The sequence below is a fragment of the Monodelphis domestica genome, chromosome 3, assembly GCF_027887165.1.
Source record: "Monodelphis domestica isolate mMonDom1 chromosome 3, mMonDom1.pri, whole genome shotgun sequence".
In the NCBI taxonomy this organism is placed as follows: Eukaryota; Metazoa; Chordata; class Mammalia; order Didelphimorphia; family Didelphidae; genus Monodelphis; species Monodelphis domestica.
This window is the reverse complement of record NC_077229.1, coordinates 97385106-97411203: the sequence shown is the minus strand read 5'-3', so window position 1 is coordinate 97411203 and position 26098 is coordinate 97385106. Positions and strand designations below refer to the sequence as shown.

The window sequence follows — 26098 nt, the reverse complement described above, 5'->3', positions numbered from 1 at the left end:
GGCAAATAATTGTGATGTACATTGTTTATTAGGTCAAAAAAACGTTTAAAAACAAAGGTGACCTTTGGGGGAGGCTTCAGGCTCTTCCTCCACTCCTCTGAACAAATTCTACCTTCAACAGAAAGACTTCCCCAATCCCTCTTAATTCCAGTGCCTTCCCTCTGCTAATTTCTATTTCTAAATAATCTATCTATCCCATAGATAGCTTGCTTTGTATACATTTGTCTGAAAGTCATCTTTCCCATTAGATTATAATAAGCTCCTTACGGGCAGAGACTCTTTATGGTCTATTTTGTATCCCCATTGGAACATTGACTGATTCAGGCTTCCATGAGGAACCCAAGGAAAGAAAGGAAACATAGAATTACTAGGGTAATGTAGTGGAGGTGAAGGGGAGTGAGAGTCATGGGGCATCTTTCCTGTGCTTTATTCACATGGATTTCCTACAGAGATCTGGACAAACAATCCATGGCATGCAAAGGACCTTGACTAGGACTCAGACATGAACAACTTTAGTCTAAGAACTGGAGCAGCTCAAGCTCAGATCGCCATCTAGTGACTGTTCAAAGGCACCAAGTAGCCTTTTCCAGCTCTGATCAGAAAAGAGATGGAAGTATCCTGGCTGCCCCCTTTCTTCTTGGACCATGTAAGAAGCACCTGCTCCTGTGAGGAGAAACCTCCCTCCCCCTATTGCCACCTCAAAAACCAAAACACAAGTTCTAAAATCATGCCAAGACTGGTTCTCCCACCACACCCTCATTCACGAACTTGCTCTTTGATAACCATCCACCAAAATTTCCAGTATCCCCAGTCCCTCTGTTTCCTCATTCCAGCACCCTTATCCAAGCTTCACTTCCCTCCCTCTTCACAGCCACTTCAAAGAATCACAGAATTCGAATTGGAAAGTATCCTACAGATCATCTAGCCTAACCTGTAGCCCACCAAGGATCCTTGCTAAAACATATTTTGTCATTCGGTCATTTCTGACTCTACTTGACCCCACTTAGGGTTTTCTTAACAAAAGATACTGGAATGATTTGCCATTTCTTCCTCTGGCTCATTGGCAGATGAGGAAATTGAGGCAAACAAGGTTAAAGTGATTTGCCCAGGGTCATACTGCTAGTGTTGAGGCTGGACTTGAACTCAGGTCTTCCTGACCCTAGGCTGGGCACTCTACCTAACCAACCACCCCCCAAATATCTTACAGGCTCAAACACCTCCCGTGAGAGGGAACTCACTACCTTCCAGAGGCAACCTTGTCTCCTTTTATAAAGTTTTAATTAGTGGAGTCACCTGAACTAGGTTCAGTCTGAACAGTCAATTCATGATATACCAGCATATTTGCAAAGGACATCAACTAGGACTCAGTTTTTTTCATTTAAAATGGGAAAAACACCATTTACCTCATGGAGTTGTTTTGAAGATTAAATGAGTTAATGTAGGAAAAGTGCTTTGTAAACCTTAAAGCCTACCATAGAACTGTAAGCTATTGTCACAGTTTTTTTAAGAAAAAAAATTTTCTTATATCTGGCTGAAACTTGTCTCTGTGAGACCAGCTCAGAAACCAACAGAAAAATCTTTGTCATGGTCCTAGGGTATCTGATCTTGCCAAAGTCCATTTCATCAAGGTAAGCACCCTCTAAATACTCATCAGGGCTGGGCTCTCATAGGCCAATCTCCCAATTCATAGCAATAGGAGAGTTAGCAAAACCCTGGCCCCTTATAGCATGGGTCCATGCCCCCAATTAATCCCATGGCTTACCTAGCTCTGCTCCAGCTAGTGACCCTGGCCTACTGGCTGTTCCATGAACAAGCCACTCCATCTCTCAACTCCAGGCCCCCATCCCTGGAACGATCTCCCTCCTCACATCTGCCTACTAATTTCTCTGGTTTTCTGAGTTCAAACTAAAATCCCATCTTTTACAGGAAGGGTTTCCCAACCTCCACAAAAATCTAGTGCCTTCTCTTTATTATTTCCTTTTTATCTAGTACATAGCTGGCTCTGTACATATTTGTTTGCATGGTGTCTCTCCTGATAATGAAGGCAGCTACACTTAGGTGCCACCACTTCCTTTCTTCCTCATTTGTCTTGCAATCTGGCTTCCAGCTTCTTAATTCTACAGAAACTGCCTTCTCCAAAGTAACCAGTTAAGAAATGGACAAATCCAATGGCCTTTTCTCAGTCTTCATCTTTCTCAATCTCTCTGCCTCTGATCCTACCAATCACCCTCTTAATCCTGTTTGCCTCTAGTATCTTTGCCAAGAAAACTCCAAACAGGATCACAAAGAGTCAGAACATGACTGATAATGACTGAACAACAAATCTTTTCTGTAAAATTACTTTTCATTTGCAACCTCTAGTCTCGCATAAACATCACTGTTTGCATGTTACCTCCACTATTAGACTAAGAGCTTCTTGCAAGTAGGGACTATGCTTCTGCCTTTCTTTCCCCAGGGCTTAGCACTTGAGATTTCCTAAAACCTAGTGCCCAACAATGAACACTATTCCCAAATATGGTCTGACCAGAGCAACATATGACAGGATTATCATCTCTCTAAATCTGTATACTACACTATGAAATGCAGCCTAAAATTTTGGCTACCATATTATACTTTCAAAAACAATACCATCTAAGGATACATTCTCTTCCACCCTTTGGGTCCTTTACTTCATTGTCCTACTGGCCTCTGAGGACAAGCAGAACAATTCTAATTACTCCTACATGACAAACCTTTAAATACTTTTTATTTTTATAAAGACAAGCTGAACCCCAATGCCCCTAGCCCCATCCAACTTGAGTCTTTTCTTTTAAAAATTAAATATTCCAGTTCCTTCAAACAATGCTCATGACATGAAATCTGTTGTCTTCTTTATGTTCTCCTGATAATAAAGGCACCTACAGTGGATAGAACACTGGGCCTGGAGTCACGAAGAGGTGAGTTTGAATTCTGCCTTCTATCCATCCAAACTGTGTGACTCCAACCAAATCATTTTACCCCTCTATCCACATCTACAAAATGGAGATAATGCCACCTACTGTTAGAGGTAAAGTTAAATGTGTGTGTTTGCAGACTGATAGCAAAGGGTGCAAATGGAGAGGGAAGTGATGTAAAAGCTAAAGTTCCAAATAGGCTGGAAAGGGAAACAGGAATTAGATAAAAATCCTGCTACCTTGTTTCCATTAAGAGAAATGCCATTTATTTCACCTCTTGGGGTTTTACATCTAAAATCTCAATTTTCTACCATAGAATTGGATGCAATCAAGCGTAGGACACCTAGCTTTTTGATGAACCAAATAAGGTGATAAAAGAATTTAAGAGAGCTATGATCCAGATTATAGATTTCCTTTTACTCATGGAGGAATTGCTTACAATTGCTTACAAGACAGCAATTCATAGAAGAGACAAGGAACAATCCTCCATTAACAGCATTGCCAGAGGACTATGAGGAGTTAGATCTGAACTCAGTGCCCAATTATAGAAACTTAAAACAGGCAAGGGAATCAATCATTGAAGCCATGGAAAGGAATTCTCATAGGCCAGATGCATGGTCTAGATTTGAAAAGGTGAAGCAGAATATAGATGAGTCTCCAGCTAGTTTTTTAGATCAGTTAACAGAAGCAGCAGAATTGCAATTAGGAGATGTGCTTGTAGAGGAAACAATTGCATACATTAAAAGGTTATTTGTGAATAATGCATGCTCTGTAGTTTGTGTTATCCAAGGGTTCAAGGAGCATTACACAAAAATGAATTGCTGATATCTCTAACAGGGAGAGTTTGCAAAAAACTATGTAATGCAAACGTTAGAGTGATTGACAGGAGCCCATGACCAAGAGTCACATGGGAGCCTAAGGGCCAGGATCTGGGCAAAGATTCTGAGGTCCCAACTGTCTGGGAACCTCTCTCCTGAAGGACCTGAAGTTGGAGGTTTTGAAAAACAGGTTTCTGGCTTTGGTGATACCAGCTGAAGAGAGGAATCTTTTGAACTGGCTGCTGGCAGCTTGAACAGAAGATTGAGGACACACTTCTCCACTGGATCTGTTTGGACAGCTATCATCTGAAGATCCTGGCCCATTTGATTGGACTCCACTTGTGAGATTTGGTTATTGGGGAAACTTACTGTTTAGCTTAGAACAAGATAGGGTAAAATGGATTTATAGAAATTAGAGTTTAAGATTACTTGTGATCATTCTCCTAACCCTTTTCCCTTTCCCAACAATAAATCTAATTTGTATGTTTCCCTATTGTTCCTTCCCCTACCAATTCCCATTATAACAGTTTTGGCAGAGCCAACTAGGTTTATTGTATGTTCATAGTATTTCTTAAGTAGCCATAGGGAGGTCAGTTTGAGTCAACATTCTAAACCATCCCTAAACTACTAGGAGCTCAGGGGTTAAGCCAAATAGAAATCTGAGGACTTGGCTTGCCCAAGGGGGTTATTTTGACGACATTACAGACTCCCAGCAGCCATCTTGGAGCAGCCATTTTGTAAAAAATTTTTTAAATTTGGAAAAAATGGTAACATTTTTTGTATGTATAAAGTACATTGTAACAATATTATTTTAAATTCTACTGTAACTATGGAAGCTAACATGTCATCAGGCATGTTTAGTACTATGTTAATTTTATTATGTGAATATGTAATGTGTTCCTTATTTTGTATCTTTCCCTAATTATTGTCATTATATATTCAAAATGGACTGTATGAAGCCTGTAATGGACATGAAGTTATGCAATGTAATGGCCTATGTTCCCCTTACTGTTATCTGACTGCTCCAAAGACCAAAAAGCAGCTCAGAACTGTTCTTGAAACAACTGGGTTCTGTACAGTTTTTACTTGGTTATAGTGAAATAACAAAATGTCTTACAGATTTGACCAGGAACACAGAACCTGAACCTCTGAAACTTAAGCCTCTTGGGGTTGTTGTGAAGATGAACTGAGTTATTTGTAAAGCACTTGCAAACCTTATAATGCTATATAAATTCTAAATATGATCATTATTATTATGCCTGCCCTGCTAATCTCTAGCCCCAGGTTCCCCTCACAATCCATCCAACTCCACTTATGCTATTAAATTGCTCAGTGCTGGTGAAAAATCACATTGAATGGGCTGACTGTACCCAATCGTGCTATCCAGGATGAAATGAACCTTCAATACAACACTGCAAACCTCATATACACCTCTCCTTGATCCCAATCACATTCCCCACAGCTGTTTAAAACTTTTTTCTCTCCTTTCCTTCCTATGAGGATTGATGCTAGCAGATGTGAGCACCCAAACCCTCCACCTGTCTCTGCCCCATCCTAACCTTGTTCCTTCAGGTCTCAAGTTTATGTCTGCCTTCTGTCAAAGCTAACCCTTTCACCTTAATTTCAACTCCTCCTTTCTCCATTAAGCCCCTAGTTCTTGCTTCATGGAACCTTCTTCCTTTCTTGCATTTTCTTTTTCTTTTTCCCCATTTATCTTTTTCCAAATTCTCTCTCTCCAGATCATCCTCCATCCAAAGAGAAGGTAAGCAACCTGATATCAATTATATATGTGTAGTCATGTAAAGCAGTTTTCTTACAGAGTAAATGTGGGTGGGAGAGACAGATCCAGATCCAGATCCACCCCCCGCCATGTCTTGCCTTGAGGGGATGACAAAAAGACCTACACAAACACAGAGATATTATTAAAAAAAAAAAGCCACTTCAGTCTTTACCCTGGGGCATGGGCCAACACATGTGACTCCTACACACAGAGCCCTGGCTTTAACTCCTGAAGGGAATGCTCCTGTCCCCAAAGCTACCCCAGACTAGGAGCAAGGCCCTGCTTGGGGCCCTGGATAATGGTCAGCTTAAAGAGATGCCCACTGACTGCAGGGCCTCCACAGCCCAGGTTGGGCAGTGCCCCACTTCCCCATACATGGTCTTTATGAAGTTCTGGACGAATTCTGGGAAACGGTGCTCCACAATGCTGGTCCGGATAGCATTCATCAACTGCAGCTGATATGTGTGTTGGGGAAGGAGACAGGAAAGATAAGTCAGTCACAGCTTCCAAAACAGCCTCCAACTCATACATAGGAAGATCTGGAGTCTGGGGCCATGGGTTTAAATGCTGCTCCTGAGTGATTTTGAGTAAGTCCTTAAGTTTCAACTGCTTCATTTATAAATGGGATTGGACTAGAAATGGACTGAGGTCTACTCTAGGCCTGGCTTTAGGATCCTATGATCTTTGAACAATAGTTGGCATTTACATGGTGCTTTTAAGACACCCAGAAGTCCAATTCAGAGCTTATGAACTCAGTTGACTGATGAACACCAGAATTCAGAGAAAGGGACTTTCCCAGTTTCACAAAGTCAGGATTCAAATATAAGTCTCCTCAGCTCCACTTCCAGCACTCTGTCTGTTAGACCAAAGCACAGCTTGGAGTCCCTCTCTCCCTCTAGAAAGTATCTATCTTTCAACTGATCCAGAGACCTGGGCTCAAATCCTGCCTCTACCCTTAACTCTAGAATGGTATGACTTCTATGAGCTTCAGAGTTCTTTCATCTTTAGAATCCCTGCCCTAACTAACTCACAATATTGTTTCGAGGAAAGCTGTCTGGAGACCTTAAAGCCCTGAAGAAATGTGAGCTATTATGAAAGTCATTTGGGTTCTTTAGGCCTCAGTCTCCCCAAATGTAAAATGATGAGTGGTTGGACCTTTAAGTTCTTTTCCAATTCTAAATCCTTTGATTCCATGCCTGTCCCACACAAGTCATACTCCCAGAGATTTCCCCAATTGTGTGACTCTAGAACTGTTTCTCCAACTATAACATGAGGGGTTTGGAACAGATATTGCCTGAAGTCCCTTTCCCCTAGAGAGTTGACCCCTTGACCCCATGGCCCCATGATCCCAGGGTCCCCATACCTGGTAGGCAATGTTGTGTACAGTGACATGATGCAAGGCAGCTGTGTTGTTGCTGTGCAGTAGGACATGGAGGAATGCCCGGGTGTGCCTGAAGGACAGGGCGGAGTTGGGGGGAAAGGCGTAAGCACCTGCTCAGAGGACTCTGGCCTCCCTCCTCCTACCCCGAGTCCAAGATACCTCTGACAGGTAGGGCAGGTACAAGCCTCATCAATGGGTCGGAAATCCTTTGCAAACTGCTTCTTCTTCAGCTGGAGGTTCCCCGTAGGGACAAGGGCAGACCCAAAGCGCTATGGGGTGGGAAGGGAGTTTGCAGAGGAAGATAATTCTGGCCCTCATCCAATCCCCAAAGCCATCCCTGCCCCAATTTGGCCCATCCCACCAGGCCTCACCGCTGTGCGTGTGGGGAAGACACAGTCAAACATGTCACAGCCCAGGGCGACACAGACCACCAGATCAGTAGCATAGCTGTTGAAGAACAGGGGCAAGACAGAGTCATCAAAGAAAAGTACACCCCATTTCCCTCCACACCCTCCCCTCAGAAACACCTGCCCTGCTTTCAGTCTTGAACCCTACACTGAAAGAATGTCAAAGAGAAGCCAAGGACCTTCCCTCTCCCACATATGTAAGATCAGCTCTGCTCCCAAACCTAGTTCTGCTCTGGAGATGAGGAGGGGGATATCCTAAAGACAGGAGCTATGCCTCCCTCTGAGGCCCGTGTCTGCTTCACCAGACACCTCCTTACCCAACGCCCATAAGATAACGTGGCTTCTCTCGAGGCAGCTGGTCTGTGCTCAGTGTCACCATCTTCCAAAATTGCTCCTTACTCTCACCCCCACTCAGTCCCCCAATGGCAAAGCCTGGCACATTCCTCTTGGTCATCTCTGAGAGGAGGAGGAATAGAACAAGGTCCAAGTCAGTCCCTCCAGTTCCCTTAGAAAGACAAGTGGAGCCCCTGCTCTATTCCATTCCCTGCTCCCTGTCCTAGAGAAACATGAGCTCCTTATGAGTTGGGAAAGAAGCTTCATCCCACATGCCTCACTGTACACCTGCCCAAGACTATAGAGCAACTTACCTTCAAGGCACTTCCTCCGCAAAGCAGGATCCAGGCCACCCTGGATGATGGCAAAAAGGTTTTGCTGGTCGGGTCGTTGATTGGCCAAGATGCACCGGTCTAGCCAGCGGATGGACCTGCAATGGCCACTCTGTTTATAGCCTCCTCAGCCTTCAGGGGCCCTGGGCAGATGCCAAGAACCCTCTATCAGGAGAGGGGTACAAGTGACGTCTCTGCTGCTAGTCATTCAACAAACACTTATTAAGCATCAGCTATATGAAGTCAACCAACCAGCACTGCTATGTACCAGATACTATGCTGGGTTACAAAGACAAATGCAAAAATATTCCCTCATTGCGGGAGCTTACATTTTAATAAGGCAGACAGAATGTATAGAAGTTAAGTATGCGTAGAACACATCCAAAAAGAATACAAGGTAGCTTTGGGAAGAGAGGACACTAACAGCCAGAGGGGCCAGGCAAAGACTTCAAGGAGAAGGGGTCACTTGAGATGAGCCATGAAAGAAAGCAGAGATTCCAAGGAACAAGAGAAAGGAGACTATTCCAGGTATGGGGATAGCCAGAGCAAAAGCATTAATTTGAGAGATGGAGAAAGCAAGGAAACCAGTATATTGAGGCTATAAAATTCACAGACCAGAAAAGTAGGAAGAAGCCAGCTTGTGAAGATTTTTAAATGCCAGAAAGAGGTGCTTATTGAGTTAAGAGAGAAGAGTGACAGTTAGAACTGTCCTTTGGAAAATCACCTCAGCAACCACATGGATGGACCTAAGGCAGAAAGATGGATTAGGAGGCTCTTGTGATAGTCCAGGCAAGACATGATGAGGCCTGAAGTAAGAGTGGTGTCTGTGGGAGATAAGAGAAGTGGATATATTATGGGAGAGAGGTTGTAGAGATTGAAGCAAGATATAACAACTGGTTGGATATGTGGGCTGAGGAAGAATGAAGGAAGGCACCAAGTTTGACAACTGACAGAAATGGAAAGATGATGGTGCCCTTGACAACAGTCAGAGGGACAAGTCCAGGCCTACTTGTACAAATATATATATATATATATATATATGTAGTTGCCCTTTTTGTGGTGGCAAAGAGTTGGAAATTAAAGGGATGTCCATCAATTGGGGACTGGCTAAACAAATTGTGGTATATGATGGTGATGGAATAATATTGTGTTATAAGGAATGATGAACCAGATGATTTCAGAAAGAGCAATAAAGACCTATGTGAACTGATGCAGAATGAAATAAGCAGAACCAGGAGAACATTATACATAGTAACAGCAATATTGTAGAACAATCAAATGCTACTCTCAACAAAATGATGATTCAGGACAATTCTGAGGGACTTATAAAAAGGGATGCTATTCACCTCCAGAGAAAGAACTATTGGAATAGGAATGCAAATAAAAGCATATAATTTCTCACTTTAGTTTATTTGAGTATGTGTTTTGAAGTTTGAATTTTATAAGGTTATTTGCTTACAAAAATTTTTTCTTTCCTCTGAAGAAGAGGTGGGGTCATTTCCTTCCCAAAGATTTTTATTTTTTCAAGACTTTTACTTCCAATCCTGTCTTCTAAGAGCTCATCCTTTCAGTCAGTCCCTCTCATTTTTAATTAACCTTTATATTCGCTAGTCAAGTCTCCCCATCTTTTAAGAAATCTTTATCAAAGAACAGAAAATGCCAGAAACACAGAAAAGCTTTGAAAACTACAATTCATTATATATTTTAAATGAAAAGCAGGCTTTTATAATAGAGATCTGCAAGTTCACCTATAATCTCCCTTTTCTGTTATACTATATATGAAAATACTAATTTTACTTGATGTTTATTAAGTTCAAAATAAAAATTTTAAGATAAAAGAATTTTAAAATGGAGCTCCAACCACTCCCTCAAACTATTGTCCTATAGTTCTCTTCCATAGCCAAAGGCCAGGTAAAACTGATCTTTTCTTGATCTCTCCTTAATTTCTCACATCCTTTACCCCTACCCTCCTTCCTTCCTGAATAATCTCTTCTTCACTGGCATCTGGGATCCCACTCAATCCTCCTTCTTAGTGTACTTTGCTTAGATAATTATCCCCAAAAGATGGCTAGTTCCCAAGGTTCTGCCCTGGACTTTCTTGTCTCTTTTTCGTTATCCATTTCTTTAAGGTTCAACTATCATCTTCATACATGAGCCCCATATCTCCATAGTCAGTTGTTAATCACTCTCCTCAACTCTAGTCCTACCTTGTCAGCTGCTATCAGTCTTTAAATTTCAACATGTCAAGATGGAGACTTATTTTATTATCTCCTTCCTCTTCATTACAAATTTCCCTATTTCTATTCTATCATCCTCCTTCTAAGCTCAAAATCTTAAAGACATCCTTGGCTCCTTCTTCCTGACCCTTTAATATCCAACCAGCTATAAAGTCTTCTTTTGCAACATCTCTTGCAACTTTCCCATTCTATACACTCATAGAGTCCCTAACTTCGTTTACGCCCTTATTATATCTTGCCCTAATTATAATGACCTCCCAATTAGCTGGTCTGCTTCCAAGCTCTTTCCTATTTAATCCATTCTCCACATTGTTGCCAAAATAATTTTCCTAAAGCATAGGTCTGACTATGCGATGCCATGCCACTGATGGAGACAGAGATGGATAGAGGAAGGGAGGAAGGGAGGAAGGGAGGGAGGGAGGGAGGGAGGGAGGAAGTAAGGAAGGGAGGAAGGAAGGGAGGAAGGAAGGAAGGAAGGAAGGAAGGGAGGGAGGGAGGGAGGGAGGGAGGAAGGGAGGAAGGGAGGAAGGGAGGAAGGAAGGAAGGAAGGAAGGAAGGAAGGAAGGAAGGAAGGAAGGAAGGAAGGAAGGAAGGAAGGAAGGAAGGAAGGAAGGAAGGAAGGAAGGAAGGAAGGAAGGAAGGAAGGGTGACTCATTGATTCCCTACTGCCCATTCTGGAATTCAAAAAACCCCTTTATTATCTGGCTTCTACCTATCTTAACAAATTTTTTTTATTATTACTCTTCACAGACTGTACAGTATAATCAGGTTGACCCACTAACTGTTCCTAAAATTGACATTCCATCTCCATATATTCACACAAGCTATCTATTCCCCTGTGGCTGACATGGGCTCTCTACTTCCTTTATTTTCTTAGAGAGCCTTCCTTCAAGACTCAACATGAAGCCCTTTTATGTATTCATGTTCTCTTCCTCTTCAAATTGTCTTTTAAGCAGACCACCTCTAGACAGACATATGTACATTTTTTGGCTCAAACCTGTGATTTCATTGGTATAGAGAACTCCCAGTGAAACAACTCTTTCCACCAATATAAATCAGCCCTTGCTTGTTTAATTTTCTTTCTTAAAAAACAAAAACCCTTACTTTCTATCTTAGTAACAAATCAAAAGAAAAGGGCTAGGCAAACAGTGTTAAGTAAGTGACTTGCCCAGGATCAAACAGCAAGGAAATAGCTGAGATCAGATTTGAATTTCCAGCTCCAGCTCCAGACCAGCTAATTTTATTATTAATCTATCCACTTGCTGCCCTGCTTATGCCTCTGCATCAGAGAGGCATAAGAAAAAATGCCATGACTGAGAAAGTGGGAGGGCAGCTAGGAAACTCAGTGGATTGAGAGTCAGGTCCAGAGATGGGAGGTCCTAGGTTCAAATCTGGCCTCTGAAACTTCCTAGCTGCGTGACCTTGGGCAAGTCACTTAACCCCCATTGCCTAGCCCTTATCATTTCTGCCTTAGAACCAATATATAGTATTCATTCTAAAGTAGAAGGTAAAGGTTTAAAAAAAAAATCTATGGTCAACAAGCATTTTTTCCTGTTCTTAATAAGTGCTAGGTACTATGCTTAGCCCCAGAGACAAAAGTGAAAGACAGCCCCTGCCTTCAAGGAATTTACATTCTAATTGAGGGAGAGGGAGTGGGGGAGAAAAACAGACCCATATATAAGTATATTATAAAATCTATAAAGTGAATTAAAGGAGGTTTTGAGAAAGAGGTGCCTCAGGATTTAGAACTCTAAGGGACTTGGAGATTAAGTAGTTCAACTTGTCACTTCACAGAGGAAAAAACAAAGGTCTAAAGAAGGGAGTGTAAACCTCAAATTTCCTTAGACTTATAAATGTTGGAAATTTCACCATTGGGATATTTCATACTTGGAAAATTTCTTACTGATAGTCTATTGGAATGGGAACCCCATTGGCATGGGAGGTTCTTTCTCTTCCCTTCTTAAGATTACTTTAGGACAGAAACCCCTTGCTGAACAATGGAAAGGACTTTGACCTATGCTTAAGCATAGAACAGGAATTTCTTTGAGTCTTGATTGATTTTAGAATTGATACAATGGAGATACTTGGAATAAATCTCCACCCTATTCAGTCCTAATAGGATTGAGTAAGGGCTGCAGCCTAGATCAAAATTTAATTATTCCAATCTCTACCCTACTCAAGTTAACAGGATTTAGAAAGGGCTGTAGCAAAGGAGTATAGATTTAATCATTTGAAAATATGACCTTCAACAGACATGTGCAAAAGCCAGAAACCTCTGGGCGGTCCTGGGTTAAGCGAGAGCCTCCATTGACAGGGAAATTGATGAAGAGTGATTGGTAGATGTGAGGACTGAGGGGAGGCAACTTGGATGGTGTCCTTAAAGATAGGAGGGTCTGGAGACTGGAGGTGGTTGAGTTTTTGGTCGGTGTGGTTCCTGGGCTCGGGGGAAGCTTGCTCTGAAGGAAGCTGAAGGTGGGGGCCTCTGAGACTGTTTCTCCATTTTGGTCACGTGAGTAATAGGGACTGATCTCTTTTCTTTGCCCCAGCTATCTAAGGGCTTGGGCCTTTTGGCCCAGCCTAAACAGAAGGGGTATTTAAGCCCTATTCCCTTCTCTCCCCTTTCTCTCTCTCTATATATCTCTAATTCCTTTCTTGCTCCTATTGTAATTAAACTCCAAAAAAGGCTGACGGCTGACTTGAGTTTTTCATTTAGGAATTACATAGCTGATTCCTTGGCGACCTTAAATTAATATATATCAGTCTTTTAAAGTGATTCCCTTGTAACAGGAGTGATTTAGGGGTAGATAGGTTACTCAGTGGATAGAGCACCAGGCCTCAAGTTAGGTTGAAATCTGGCCTTAGACACTGAGACACTTCCTAGTTGTGTGACCAGTGAAGGCAAACCTTTTAGAAACCAAGTGCCCAAACTACAGTCTTCACGCTGCATGTGAGCCCCCTGCCTTACCCCAGACAGGGAAGGGAGGAAGAGCTCCCATTGGGCTGCTGGGAGGAGGCTGGGATGATGTGAAAAATGTCCTCAGGTGTGTGTGGAGAGGCCCCCTCCAGCATGCATACCACAGGTTCCTCAACACAGTCCTAGGCAAATCACTTGAACCTGTTTTGCCTAGTCCTTGCCCTTCTATCTATCTTACAGTTGTTACTAGGACAGAAAGTAAGGTTTAAGGGGGGGAAAGGGAATGAGTTGCTCAGAATTACTCAGGCTGTAAGTGCCCCCAGTGAGTGGAAGAAAAAGCTGGGTTCCCTCCTGACCTGTGCATGGCCTCTTCTACTCGGGAGCCTGTCAGAGTGCTGCTGACCACATCATCCAGCTGCATCATGATGTCTGAGCCTGTGTGGAAAGGGGTGAGGGGGAAGGAGAAGGAAGGTCAGAGAATCTCCAATTGTAGGGAATGGCTGGGAGAGGGTGCAATCAGGATAGCCCTCCTTTTAGAACATGGTGAGATCTAGAGAAAGGACTCAGAAATCAGCCATTCCCACAGAACCAGAAAGGAGAAAAACAAATAATAAACCCGTTTTTCTGATGACTTCTTTAGTCTGTACTCTCCCCTGAATGTGCTTATTAATTACCCTTTCAATATTTTCCTAGGCTCCATTGCATTATGTGTAATTGTTTTTACATATCCATATCTCCCAGTAAACTCCTGGAAGGCAGGGATTATGTCAAGGTTTTTTTTGTCCTTATGTTCCCAAGGCTTGGCCCTGTGATTAATAAATGTCTTTTGGGTGTCTTACAAATAATCAACTCACATTTACATTGGGAGTTTAGGGGATAAGGAATAAACATTTAAATAGTATCCATTTTGTGCCAAGCACTTATCATCTCATTTGATCATCATCACAACAAACCTTCACTGTAGGTGCTATTATATTATACCATTATACTATTGAAGCAACTGATGCAAACAGAAGTTAAAGGTACAAGTTAAGTGTCTAAACTGGGATTTAAACTCAGTTCTTGCTGACTCCACGCCTGACCTTTACACACTGTCTCCTAACTTGAAGACTTATCAAGCACTTAGCATTGAAATGAATGAAAGAGTTGTGCTCCCCATTTTAAGGATCAACTAACCCAGAAAGAGAAGAGACTTGACAAGAGTTTTATACAACTAAGAAATAATCAGAACTGAGATTTGAATTAGGGTATCCAGTTCTAAAGCTATTTTTCCCCATTACAAACCACCTCCTGCCCCTCAACCCCTCCTCACTTCCATGTCAGCTTCCTGTAGAGAAAGGCCAGCAGTCCTAGCCTCTATTTCTTCTTTAAAAACCAGGGCTCACCCAGGGCATTCTGAATCTCCACAGACTTCTCCGGGCTCAGCAGGATCTCAGCACCATCATATGGGGAACGGAATCTCACTCCTTCCTCTGTCACTTCAGACAAAGCCAGCAGAGACACCATTTGGAAGCCACCACTGTCCTGTGGATAATACTCCTAATTGACCTCAGGTCCTCAATAAGGAACTCTCTCCCATTGGAAAATAAGTTGACAGAGTTAGTGTTAAGTAACCTTTAAGTTAAGTAACCCTCATTTTACAAGAGAGAAAACTGAGTAACAGAAAACTGATGACTTGTTGAAGGTTATCTAACCCTCAATCTTGAGCTCCTTCCATTACTCTGGAATAACAGTAATAATAGCAGTTCATATTTCTTTCTAGAGAGCTTTTAAGTTTGCAAAGTGATTTCTCCAAGAAAACCCAGTGAGGCAGAAAATTCAAAGATTCTTTTTCCTGTTCTTATATTATAAAGAACTGGAGGCTCAAAAAGGGAAAAAGGAGCCCTGCCAGGCTTCCTCACTCTTAAATTCTTAAGGGTCCAACCCTGTCCATTTTTAAAAAGCTTTTCCCAATGTCCTTTTCCTCAGTCACCCAACCTACCGTGAGCAGGTTTCTTTTCCAGTTCATAAATCCATGAAGTCCACTTGCCTTCTGTATGAGTTCAGGACCCTGAGGAGAAAGATTCAGTCACGACAAATGGAAATCGAAGAGAGGCTATCGCATAAACTCTTATACTCTTTTTTTCTTTAAAGCCCTTACTTTCCATGCTAGAATCGATACTAAGTATCAGTTTCATGGTAGAACAGTAAGGATTAGGCAGTTGAGGTTAAGTGATATGCCCAGAGTCACACAGTAATACCAGCATCAAAATTTGAAATCAGGCTCTCCTCAAGGGACAGTGCTCTCCGAAGCCCCAACCACCTCGCAGCCTCTGCTGCTACCTCTTCCACGCCACCTCCAAGGGGGTCCCAGGTTTGAAGGCGCCTGCTCCTTTCACCCCAAAGCCTGCCCACCCGCCGGCGCCTCCAGGGCATCCACTGGATGTCTCCCTCAACTGCTCACGCACCGGCCTCATGCCTAGGTGATATGTGTTGCCCAAACAGATGCGGCAGCCCAGATTGTCCAGCTGCGCCGCCGTAACTCCCTTCATGGTCCCTTGCGTCCCCACGGGCATGAATACCGGCGTGGCTACGGTGCCGTGCGGCAGGCGCAGCTCGCATGCCCGAGCTTTACTGCGGCTGCACTCGGCCACTACCCGCAGGGTCAGGGCTGCCGGGGCCCGAGTCCCCAGGCTGGTTGTGGATGCCGCTACTGCTGTCATTGATTCAGGACACCTCATGGACAAGGGATCCTTGGGCTCCGCCATGTTGCTTCTTGGTCACATGGTCTGCGCAGCAGGCGGAAGGCGTCTCGGAACCATAGCAACGGGCTTCCAGGGTTTCATAGACAGGCCCGCAATTTTTTTTTTTTTGAGGCCCCAGAACTAAAGTCTACCGAATAATATACGTATACTGATTGGAACATCAGTGTTTGAATTCTGGAAATTACGCGGCCATAATTTCTCTAACTCCGCCCTGCCTACGAATCCTATCCTGGGTCAAATGAGGAAGCTGCCTAGCCCACTAGGTGCGCTGTGCCGGGAATTGTAGTTTTCTACAAGCAACTCTAGGAAGGCCTACTTAGAAAAAATCGACAGGCCAGTGTGAAGAGTATGTTCATTTGAAGCCGTGAGTCAGGGGATCCTTAAGTAAAAGGCACCCATAGATGTATTTCTAGTGTGCGCAACCAGATTACAAATATTTAACTAAAACTGAACGATAGACTGTCTTGGGAACTCATGAGTTCCTTTTCACTGCTGCTCATAACCAAAGGCTGGAGAACCAATCAATTGATAAATACTTTTAAAAAGTCCACTGTGTGCCAAGCAATGTGCTAAGCATGCAAATACAAAAAGAAAGCCGGTCCTGGCTCTCAAGGAGCTTACAAGCTATTGGGAAGGGGGGGGGGGGACACAAAAAGCTGAAAAGGTGGGGGAGGGAGGTGGTGGAAGGAAAAGTACCAGATGAAGGGGACATGAAGTCCAAAGAAGAGCAGCTAGATTGGAAATTAGAAGATGACTAGACAGAGAGTGCCTGGGAGTCCTCTTTAAATAGAGGTTTGAGGAAGAGCTCTCCACTGCATCCTCTATTGGGGGAGGGGAAGAGTCCTGGACGCAGAGGGATGAGTACCAAGGCTTAAGGAATCTTGCAGGATCATGAAGTTGCTGGGGTCATGATGCCCAAAGCAGTGCAGGTAGGAGGGAAATAACCATCTTTCTAAACTCGGGGATCCTTGTTCAGCTATGTATGTATAAACGTAGTTATATCTTTATCCATTCCAATTTAGAGATTCTGAGAATCTGTGAATTACTAAATAAACAACATTGACGGGAAAATTTTTTTTTCTCCCCAGCAGGGGACGCAAATTTTCTGAGGGATCCTTCTAATCAAGAAGTGATTTTGAGGACCCTAATTAAACCTTAACAAATAAGAACAAAGAGCGAAATTGATCGACAGATATGTTTCTCAATCTCTGCCAATATTCATATTAGAAACACCGCCCCATTTCTTGCTCCAGTTAACTAATAGAATGACGGTTCTTTTGGCCAATGGAGTAACTTAAAGAATCGGGCTACAGTGATGTGTACATGTTTATTTACCAATCACATTTGATTTTGTGAGTGGAGTCCGCTAATCTCACTGGTTTGCTAAACCGACAGGCAGTTAATCGTCTCAATGAAAACGCGAAGTTGTCTTAAAATAGGCGGAACTTACTTGCTATTTCCCGAAACACCGCCCCCGACATTGACAACCAGGTTCTTCAATCCAATGGGTCTAGAGAATAGTGACAGTTCCTTTATCCAATGAATACTCGAGAAAAGAAAAAGGGGTTAGGCCATTTTCTCCCTTAACCATCATCGGTAAGCCCCATACCTCTCTTCCATTGGATTCTGACCCAGAGTGACAGGACTGGAAGCCAGTAGTCAGAGATCTGTAGGGCTTGTGGGCGAAGTATTAACTGCGAAGGCCAGCCCCGTGTGCGTATGGGGCGGGAGGTCGCTCGGGTCGGGTGTCGCCTGAGAACCGGATGAGGCGGCGACTGTGAGACGAAGTTTGGAGTCGGGAGTTGGGCTGAGTCCCGGGGGAGCAACCGCCGGCGCGCGGGGCAGGGTCGTTGGAAGGCTGGGGCAAGCTCGCGGGCCGCGAGGGGGGAGTCGCCGCCGCCGCCGTCACCATGGGGAACCGGGGGATGGAGGAACTGATCCCGCTGGTCAACAAGCTGCAGGACGCGTTCAGCTCCATCGGACAGAGCTGCCACCTGGACCTGCCGCAGATCGCCGTGGTGGGGGGCCAGAGCGCCGGCAAGAGCTCAGTGCTCGAGAACTTCGTAGGCCGGTGAGTCGAGGGCGGGCTGCGCCGGCGGAAGATGGGCGCTCCCCCTCCCCGCGGGCCCTGCTCGCTCCGCCTGGGCGCAGGCGGCTTGAGGAATGGGCCCTGGACGCGCCCGGCTGCGCCGCTTGCGTAAGCAGCAGGCAGAGCTACGGGTGGAGGAACCCGCGTGGACGGCGTAAAGGGGGCAAAGGGGATGGGCTCCAGCCTAGGCCCCCTCATCCGGGGGGGTCATCCGGGGGTCACTCGGACCTCGCGCGGCCTCCGTCTCTTGACCGGAGAAGAGCCGCGGCGGCGAGGTCGCCCACACCTCCCCACTGAGGAGGACCCTGTGTCCGACCGGCAGGTGTCCGACTGGTGTCTGATGGTCCGCCCCGTCCAGAGCTGCTTGGTGTCCGCCTTTGAGAGGAGGTTGTAGAACAGGCCTCCATTGATAGAGAGCTGGAGGACGTCTAGGTCAATCTCTTCACTTTACAGATGAGGAAACTGAGGCTCAGGGCGGTTAAGTGACATGCCAAGGTCACAGTTAATCTCTCCCAGCTTTATCTGCGTGTAGGTTGCCCGGCCCCGCCGAAAACAAACAAAACCATCCTTCTGGTGCCTTTGTTGTCATTATCCCTGTAGGTTTAGCCAGTGCACTGGGTTTTTTTTCTTTGCCAACAGCCCGGCTTGATTAGAGTTAACTGCGGTTCTGGTTATCTTGGCTCCTGGAATTTGAGTTGTCGAAGGAAGAATAGTGCTGAGAGACTGGTTCCAGGGATTCATAACGGGTCTATAGAGATGACAAGTCCAGATTCATAACCATCTCCGCTGCCCAAAAATAGTGAAGAGCATAGGTCTTCTCTGGCTTTCTCAGGAAAACTTTAAGAGATAAGTTTATCGGAGCTGGGGCCTGGATTCAAAGTGGACTCTCCTAGTGGAGAGCTGCTCCCCTCCCCCCCAGTCCTTCCTTTTCCTCGTCAAAGGGAAGCTAGAGCTGCATTTCTTTTTTTATTTCAAGAAGGGCTCTTGAAGTCAGATGTTTAACTTCCCTATTCTGGGAAGGCTGCCTAACTAACTGGTCATATATGTATCTTCCCTACATCTGTACTTTCTGATGCATACGATCTCACTGTGGCCAGCATCTTCCTGAGGACCTGCTCTATCTACACGGTTAAGTTTACAGAGAAAGTAATAGCTGTGCCAGTGGTATAGAAGCCCAAGTTAGATAGTTGATATTTTACCTTTAGATCTTTGCAAAACACTTTCAGACAGTGTCTGCTAAAGGGGATAGATTTATTCAAAGCATTTTGTTTTTATGTTTATTTATAAACCTTTTCTGACTGACAGTTTGACATTTGGTAAAATCTTGATCTTTTTGATATAAGATTTGCAAAATGCTTTATCATTTCATTTGATCCTCAAATCAGCATGTGAAGTATATACTGTTGTTCAATAGGATCCAATTCTTTGTGACCCCCTGGAACATAGCCCACCACTGCAGACTATGGGATTTTTTGGCAAAGATACTGGAGTGGTTTGCCGGTTTCTTCTTCATTGGATTAAGATAAACAGAAGTTAAGTGACTTGCCCAGGATCACACAGCTAGGACATATCTGAGGCTAAATTTGAAATCAGTCTTCCTGACTCTAAGCCCAGCACTTTATCCATTGAAATAGCCGTGTCCAAGGATATACTACAGACAATATGTTAAAAAGTTAAAAGTTGAGGAAACAGGCTAAAAAGACCAGACCACTGAGTTATACCTAATAAATAAGGTAGTGTTTGAACCTCAGTGTCTGCAGTCTCAGGTCCCAAGCTCTTTTCATTATGCACTGAAGTATTTCTTGGCTATTAAATGCATTCACTTAGCTCTACTGCCTTTCTTCCTTGGAATGATAAATAATAAAACTGATTCTAGTTTGAAAACAATTGAAATTTTAAAAATTCACAAGTACTCTATACTAGCAGGCAAATAATATTGAGGAAAAACATTAATTTGGAGTATATGCTAACCAAGCCAGTCAATCTTATAAAAATCCTGTACAGATAGGCAATTGCTTGTGGATGGTGGTTTTTCTTCTGCAATTTCTTTTGGCCTTGGTGTAAAGACATTCCATTTAGCTTGGGGCATATTTGTGAGGCTGATGACAGGAGAGTAACTGACTATAAATGGATTCCTTCACTAGGTGGGAGGGGTGGTATTTAGTACTGATAAGAGGTTCATTTTCCAGCCCCCCAAAAAATGGGTCTGTATTCACTTCCTGCTACTCAGCCCTGCCTCCCTTGAGGCCTCCTCGCCTTAGTTGGAATGAACACATTAATTATACACAGTTCTTATTTTATTTCTTCATTATGAAAGCAAAATGGTTATCTTCATATCAAATCCTATAAACAGTCCCTCATCAGTATCATCTATTTCCAAAAGTATCATCCAAATACAAGCTTTCATTCAATTGTTCAGTCATTTCAATTAAGTCCAACTCATCTGTGACCTCATTTGAGTTTTTCTTGGCAAGGATAGTAAAGCAGTTTGCCATTTCCTTCTCCAGTTTTTTTTAGATGAGGAAACTGAGGTAAACAAAGTTAAATGACTAAGTGACTAAGTGACTGTGGCCAGATTTGAACTCCGGAAGATAAGTCTTCCTGATTGCAGGCCCAGCACTCTATCCACTTGAGGACACCTAGCTACCTATATTTCATTCATTGCTACCTGCCTGGTTCTGACTTATTAGCCTTTCAATAGGTCCTCCTACTTCTATCTTTTCCTTTCAATCCACTATTTACATGCTATGTCAAATTTCTTGGTATTATGTATATCATTACCTCTGCCCCAAAGCCTTCATTAGTTCCCTATGATCTACACTGTAGATTCTACAGGGTAGAGTTCACATTCCATAGCAGCCTGACTGACATTCAAGGTCTTCGGTAGCTGTTGTTGTCCTTTTCAACCTTAACTCATTCTACTTACTCTTGTAAACTATCATAGGAACTAACCTAGCAAGAACCTTGAAAATCATCTAGTCTAGCCCCCTCATTGTATGGGTAAGGAGACTTGAAGCCCAGGAATGTCAAGTCACTTGGCCAAGGTCATAAAGGATCAGGTGGGATTTGAATCAAGGTCCCCTGGCTGCAGTGCTGCTAAATCAAATTCAATCTCATTTGAGCCCAGAATTTCCTTCCTTGCCCTGCTCCCTTGGAATAGTGTCTCATCCAGGTCAGATGTTGTTCCAGGAATTCTTTCCTGATTTCACAGACACACCCCTTGGGTCTCACAACATTTTGTTGGTACCTCTCATGTACTCACCATTTTTTATTTGATATATTCCCAAATGGGAATGATTTTTTCTCTACTGAAAGTATTCCCATGAATCTTTTCTGTGAGATGTTGTTCTGTAGGACAAAGAACATTGAGATGAATGTGGAGGCCTAGTTTCCTTTCAACTCTACTGCTAACCAGCTAGGTTACTTTAGCAAGTCACTAAGCCTGTTTATACTCCTGTTTCCTCAACTGAAAATGATGGGGTTATAGAGATCTCTTTTAGATTGAAAACAACTCTATCTGTATATCAGTCCTACACAAACACTCTCTCTCCCTCTTTCCCTCTCTCCATTTCCCCGTCTCTCTCTTTCTCTCTTCCTCTTCTCTCCCTCTCTCCCCCTCCATGAAGGAAAAGGCCAACCAATAGAGGGATGCTACTTATTGAACTTTTGATCAGTTGAAATTGAGTTGACTTTGGAACTTGGACATTTCCAAGCACAATTGGCTTTATTCAATAAATGAAGCAGTTTTTCTTTCAGTGAAAGCATCTGATTGACAGCTTCTAGACCAACCATTTGTCCATTCTTCTAGTTATTTGTGTATACTGGGGAGAGTCTTCCATATATGTTACAGATTGGCAACTCATCATGCATTTATTAAGCACCTACTTTGTGCTAGGACCTGTGAATACAAAGAAATTCAAAGTATCCTCTTTTCTCCTGAACAACTTGCACATGGACTGATACCTACAAGTCTCGGGTGATTTAGGAGTGGTCTTAGTAGCTGAGGGGATCAGAAAATGTTTTCAATTTCACATAGAGGTTGGTTCTTAGACTGGTTTTTAAAAACCCTTAACTTCTGTCTTAGAATCATTATTAAGTATTGTGATAAGGCTTAGGCAATTGGGGTTAAATGACTTGCCATGGGTCACACAACTAGGAAGTATCTAAGGTCAAATTTGAACCCAGGACATCCTGTCTCTAGGCCTGGCTCTACCTAGAGGGATTCAAGGAAAGACTGCATTATTAAGAAATAAAGAACAAGTTGTTATAAGAACCTTTTGTTGTGAAAGCCTTTGTTGTTAAAAGGAGGAATATGTCATAGAAGGGAAACTAGGGCCAAGTGAGAGTATTTTAAATGCCAAACGAGAGTTTCTATTGGATTCCAAGAGTATGGGAAGACACTAGGGCAGTGATAGCGAACCTTTTAGTGAACATGTGCCCAAACTGTACCCTCATGCTGCTTGTGAGATGCCCCTCTACCCCAGACAGGGGAGGAAAGAAATGCTCCCATTGGGCTACTGGACAGAGGGGTGAATGATGTTCTCGGGAGATAGAGAAGGGAGCAGCCCCCTCCAGCATATGTGCCATAGGTTTGCCAACACGACTTTAGGGTTTGGGGAGGGCAGAGCCATTATCAGACTATACTTTAAGAAAATCCCACTCAGGCTATCTGTGTGAGCCTCTTGTGGACCTATTTAACCTTAGGGTTGGAGTTGGCAGGTTCTTTACAACTACTTGCTTCCCTTTCCTCTGTCCATTTAACACTTGTTGTAATTTTTAGCTGGAAATGGAGCAGATTTTTAGCTATTTAGTTTAAAATTGAAGTTTATTTTATGTTTCTGCTAACCTGGTATGAGATAATGGTACATAAAGATTTCAATAATGAAATGCCTGATTTTAAAAAGTAGATTCATTTTGAATCACATTTGAGAGCTAATTTGAGTGACAAGGGTTATTCAATAAAAAATAACTCTCCCTGGATTTCAGCACCACCATGTTTTCCCTTCTGTTTGAAGGTTAGATTTTTTTCATGCCAAGGTGGTATTTACTGAATGGTTGATCAGAATGAACTTTTTGAGGTGGCTTGAAATTTGTTAGCTGTCCTACTACTTTATGGTCATCAATGTTTGTGACTTCAGGTGGGGAGGGTATATAGCACATCTCAATTTTTTTTTTAATTGGGTTGAGAAGGCAGTTTATCAAGTAAAATCATATTTTGAAAGTAATTTGCATCTGGGCTGAGTGTTATGTTGCCTAGTGTTAGCACAACTTGAATTAAAGTGACAAAATTACAGGCATCTCAAATAGTTTAAAAATGGAAACATCCACCAACCCTTCATTTATAAAGGTTCTGAAAAGCACTACTATAATTAAGCCCATTTAGTGTGAAAGCTTTAGAAAATGAAACCTTTATTAAGAGATATTTATAGGGTATTACCCGAACACTGTATGATTTTTCTAATGACTTATCAAACCCGCACATGCGATTAAAGACCACTTCTTTAAGCCTCAGTTTCTTCATTTGCAAAGTGGAGATAATTGTACCTTTCCCACCCTCCTACAATAAGGTTCACGTAAGATCCTGTGAGTAAAGTGTTCGCTGAGCCTTAGTGTCAGATGATTATTTTATTTTATTTTTTTAAACTCCTACCTTCTGACTTAGCATCAATACTAGATTTTGTTTCCAAGACAGAAGACCAGTAAGGACAAGGCAATTAGAGTAGTCACTTACCCAGGATCACACAGCTAGGAAGCGTCTACAGCTAGATTTGAATTCAGATCCACTAGACTGCAGGTCTGGCACTCTATCCACTAACTAGCTGCCCCTCAGGTGATAATTTTTAAAAGCTATACTTCTTCCCATAGCATTGTCCTCCTTGTTTTTATTAATGATTGCCACTGATGGCTTGAGGTCAAGATTCCTGCTCAGTGTCTACCTCATTCTAGCTGAAACTTGGACATTAGAACAAAGTGGTGGTTTGCATAGTATGAAAACACGTCAGTTTTCAGTATGGGAACCAGAATCCCCTGGATAGCGTTTGATGAGTAAATTATGTCCATCCCAGCTATGATTTTTCACTTAATAAATTGGCCACACTCCCTCATTCCAAAAAGCTGCCACTGTTTGGAAAAAAAAAACAAAACCCTGCCCTCAAGATCCAGTGACTTTTGTATGGCTTTTCAGGTTGCCTACTGTGGGCCATTGGGTATGATAGCCAGGGCACAAATGAATCTCATTCTGGTTTGGACAGTATACCTCAGTTCTGAAGGAAGTCAGACCTCAGGAACCAGTAGTTTTCACTGGTGGTTTCTTCTTTTTTTTTTTAAACTCTTACCTTCTGCCTTAGAATTGTTACTAGGTGTTGGTTCCAAGACAAAAGGGTGACATGGACTAGGCAGTTGGGGTTATGTGACTTGCTTGCCCAGGGTGATACAGCTAGAAAGTGGCTGAGGTCATATTTGAACCCAGAACCTCCCATTTCTAGGCCTGACTCTCTGTCCACTGCACTGATGATTGTTTCTTTTTCCAAAACTGTCATTTGAGAATGATTGCTGAGTTTATTGTCTGGTTAGAAATGAGGTCTGTTTGTTTCTCTTCCCAGTGGATTCCAGTGCTTTTCGTGTATATTTCCACTTTGCTGGGCATGGTTGGGCCTCTGGGCTTTTGCCTTTGATAAAAGTACAGCCTGAGACAGTGGAAAACTACCTGACAAAAGTTAAAAAGGGCCCACGTTCAAGCACAAGTCACTTCACCTTTTTTATCAGCAATAGATAACTTAAAATACCTCACAAACCAGACATAAAGATCACCTGGAGTATATATATATATATATATGTTACTTTGTTGTTTAGACATTTTATTTATATCTGATTCTAAATTACCCCAATTGGGAATTTTCTTGGCAAAGATACTGGAGTGGTGTTCCATTTTCTTCTCCAGTTCATTTTACAGGTGAGGAACATGGGCTAGCAGGGTTAAGTGACTCACCCAAGGTCACACTTTAGGAAGTATCTGAGGCAAGATTTGAACTCCAGGTTTGGCCCTATCCACTGCACCAACCAGCATCCTTGTACTGTTGTGGATACTTGATGCTTGTTGGATTGATATTGGTTGTCTCTTTGACCTCTAGTTTTGGTCTTTACTGTAATAGGATTATATCTGAAGCCCAATATAGTAGTCCCTGACACTCCCCTGTTTACCTAGAAAGATTGGGTGGAAAGGTTAGGAATAGGTGTGGCTAGATATCCTGAGCTGGACCTGGAATTTCTTTGGTATAGGATACTCCCTTAGGAGGGAACTCCCTCTGTGCTTTGTTCTCTGTTATGCAAAGTCCAAGTTAGTTGATTGTCAGCTTCCCAGGTCACTTGGCCAGTATATGGCAGAGGCAAAATTTGAATTCAAGTCTTTATAGCTTTGAGTCCAGTTCTTGTGTCTAATGGCTATTAAAACTGTAGTCAGTCAGTATACATTAAGATCCTATTCTGAGCCAGGAACTAGGCTAAGATCTAGGGTTACAAAGTAAGGCAAAAGACAATCCCTGCTCACAATTGAATGAGAGAGATAATAGGCAGACAACTGTTCCAACAAACACATAGAATAAATTAGAAATAATCAACATAGAGAGGCAGTAGGCTTCCTGGAGGAGGATTTTGTCTGGGACTTCAAGAAAGTCAGGTTGTAGAGATGAGTAGAGAATTGTAGTGAAAATGGCAAGAGGCTGGAAATGGAGTATCTTTTTTTGAAGAACTTCAAGGAGGCCAGTGTTACTGGATAGAAGAGCTCAATAGCAAATGTTAAGGTATAAAAAGACTATATCAATTTAGATTATAAAAGATTAGTCTCTCAATTTATATATATTATAGGGAGCCAGTGAAGTTTATTTTGTATAAGGCAGTTAAGTAGAGGATAGGCAGGAATAGGGAGAGACTTTTGGTAGGGACCCTGACCAACAGGCTTTTGCAGTAGTTGAGGTTTAAGGTGATAAAAATCTGCCCTGAATCAGCACTGTTATAGGAGAGAAGAGAGATGTTAGGAAGCTAAAATCAATAAGTCTTGGCAGCAGATTATAGGGTCAAAGAGTGAGGAATTTGAGGATTACACTTGAGTTTTAAGCCTGGGTAATTGGGAGG

At 42.8% G+C, this 26098-nt stretch overlaps 2 protein-coding genes across 18 annotated transcripts in view; one reads left to right on the top strand and one right to left on the bottom strand.

Moving 5' to 3' along the window:
• Positions 1-9: 9 nt before the first annotated feature.
• Positions 10-16356, bottom strand: QTRT1 (queuine tRNA-ribosyltransferase catalytic subunit 1). Its single transcript, XM_001365838.4, has 10 exons — positions 15583-16356; positions 15117-15185; positions 14521-14659; positions 13492-13570; positions 7967-8082; positions 7637-7775; positions 7284-7359; positions 7072-7181; positions 6895-6982; positions 10-5986 (listed from the first exon to the last, which is right to left on the bottom strand). The coding sequence occupies exons 1-10, from the start codon at positions 15880-15882 to the stop codon at positions 5834-5836; spliced, it is 1269 nt and encodes a 422-aa protein (XP_001365875.1). The 5' UTR covers positions 15883-16356; the 3' UTR covers positions 10-5833.
• Positions 16357-17563: 1207 nt separating this feature from the next.
• DNM2 (dynamin 2) overlaps positions 17564-26098 on the top strand; it is a 77690-nt gene continuing 69155 nt past the window's right edge. For all 17 annotated transcript variants that reach the window (XM_056822744.1, XM_007488532.3, XM_056822742.1 and 14 more), the window contains exon 1: positions 17564-17950. In XM_056822744.1, the coding sequence (XP_056678722.1) occupies positions 17790-17950 (161 nt within the window). In that variant the 5' untranslated portion in view covers positions 17564-17789. The remainder of the gene's footprint in view (positions 17951-26098) is intronic.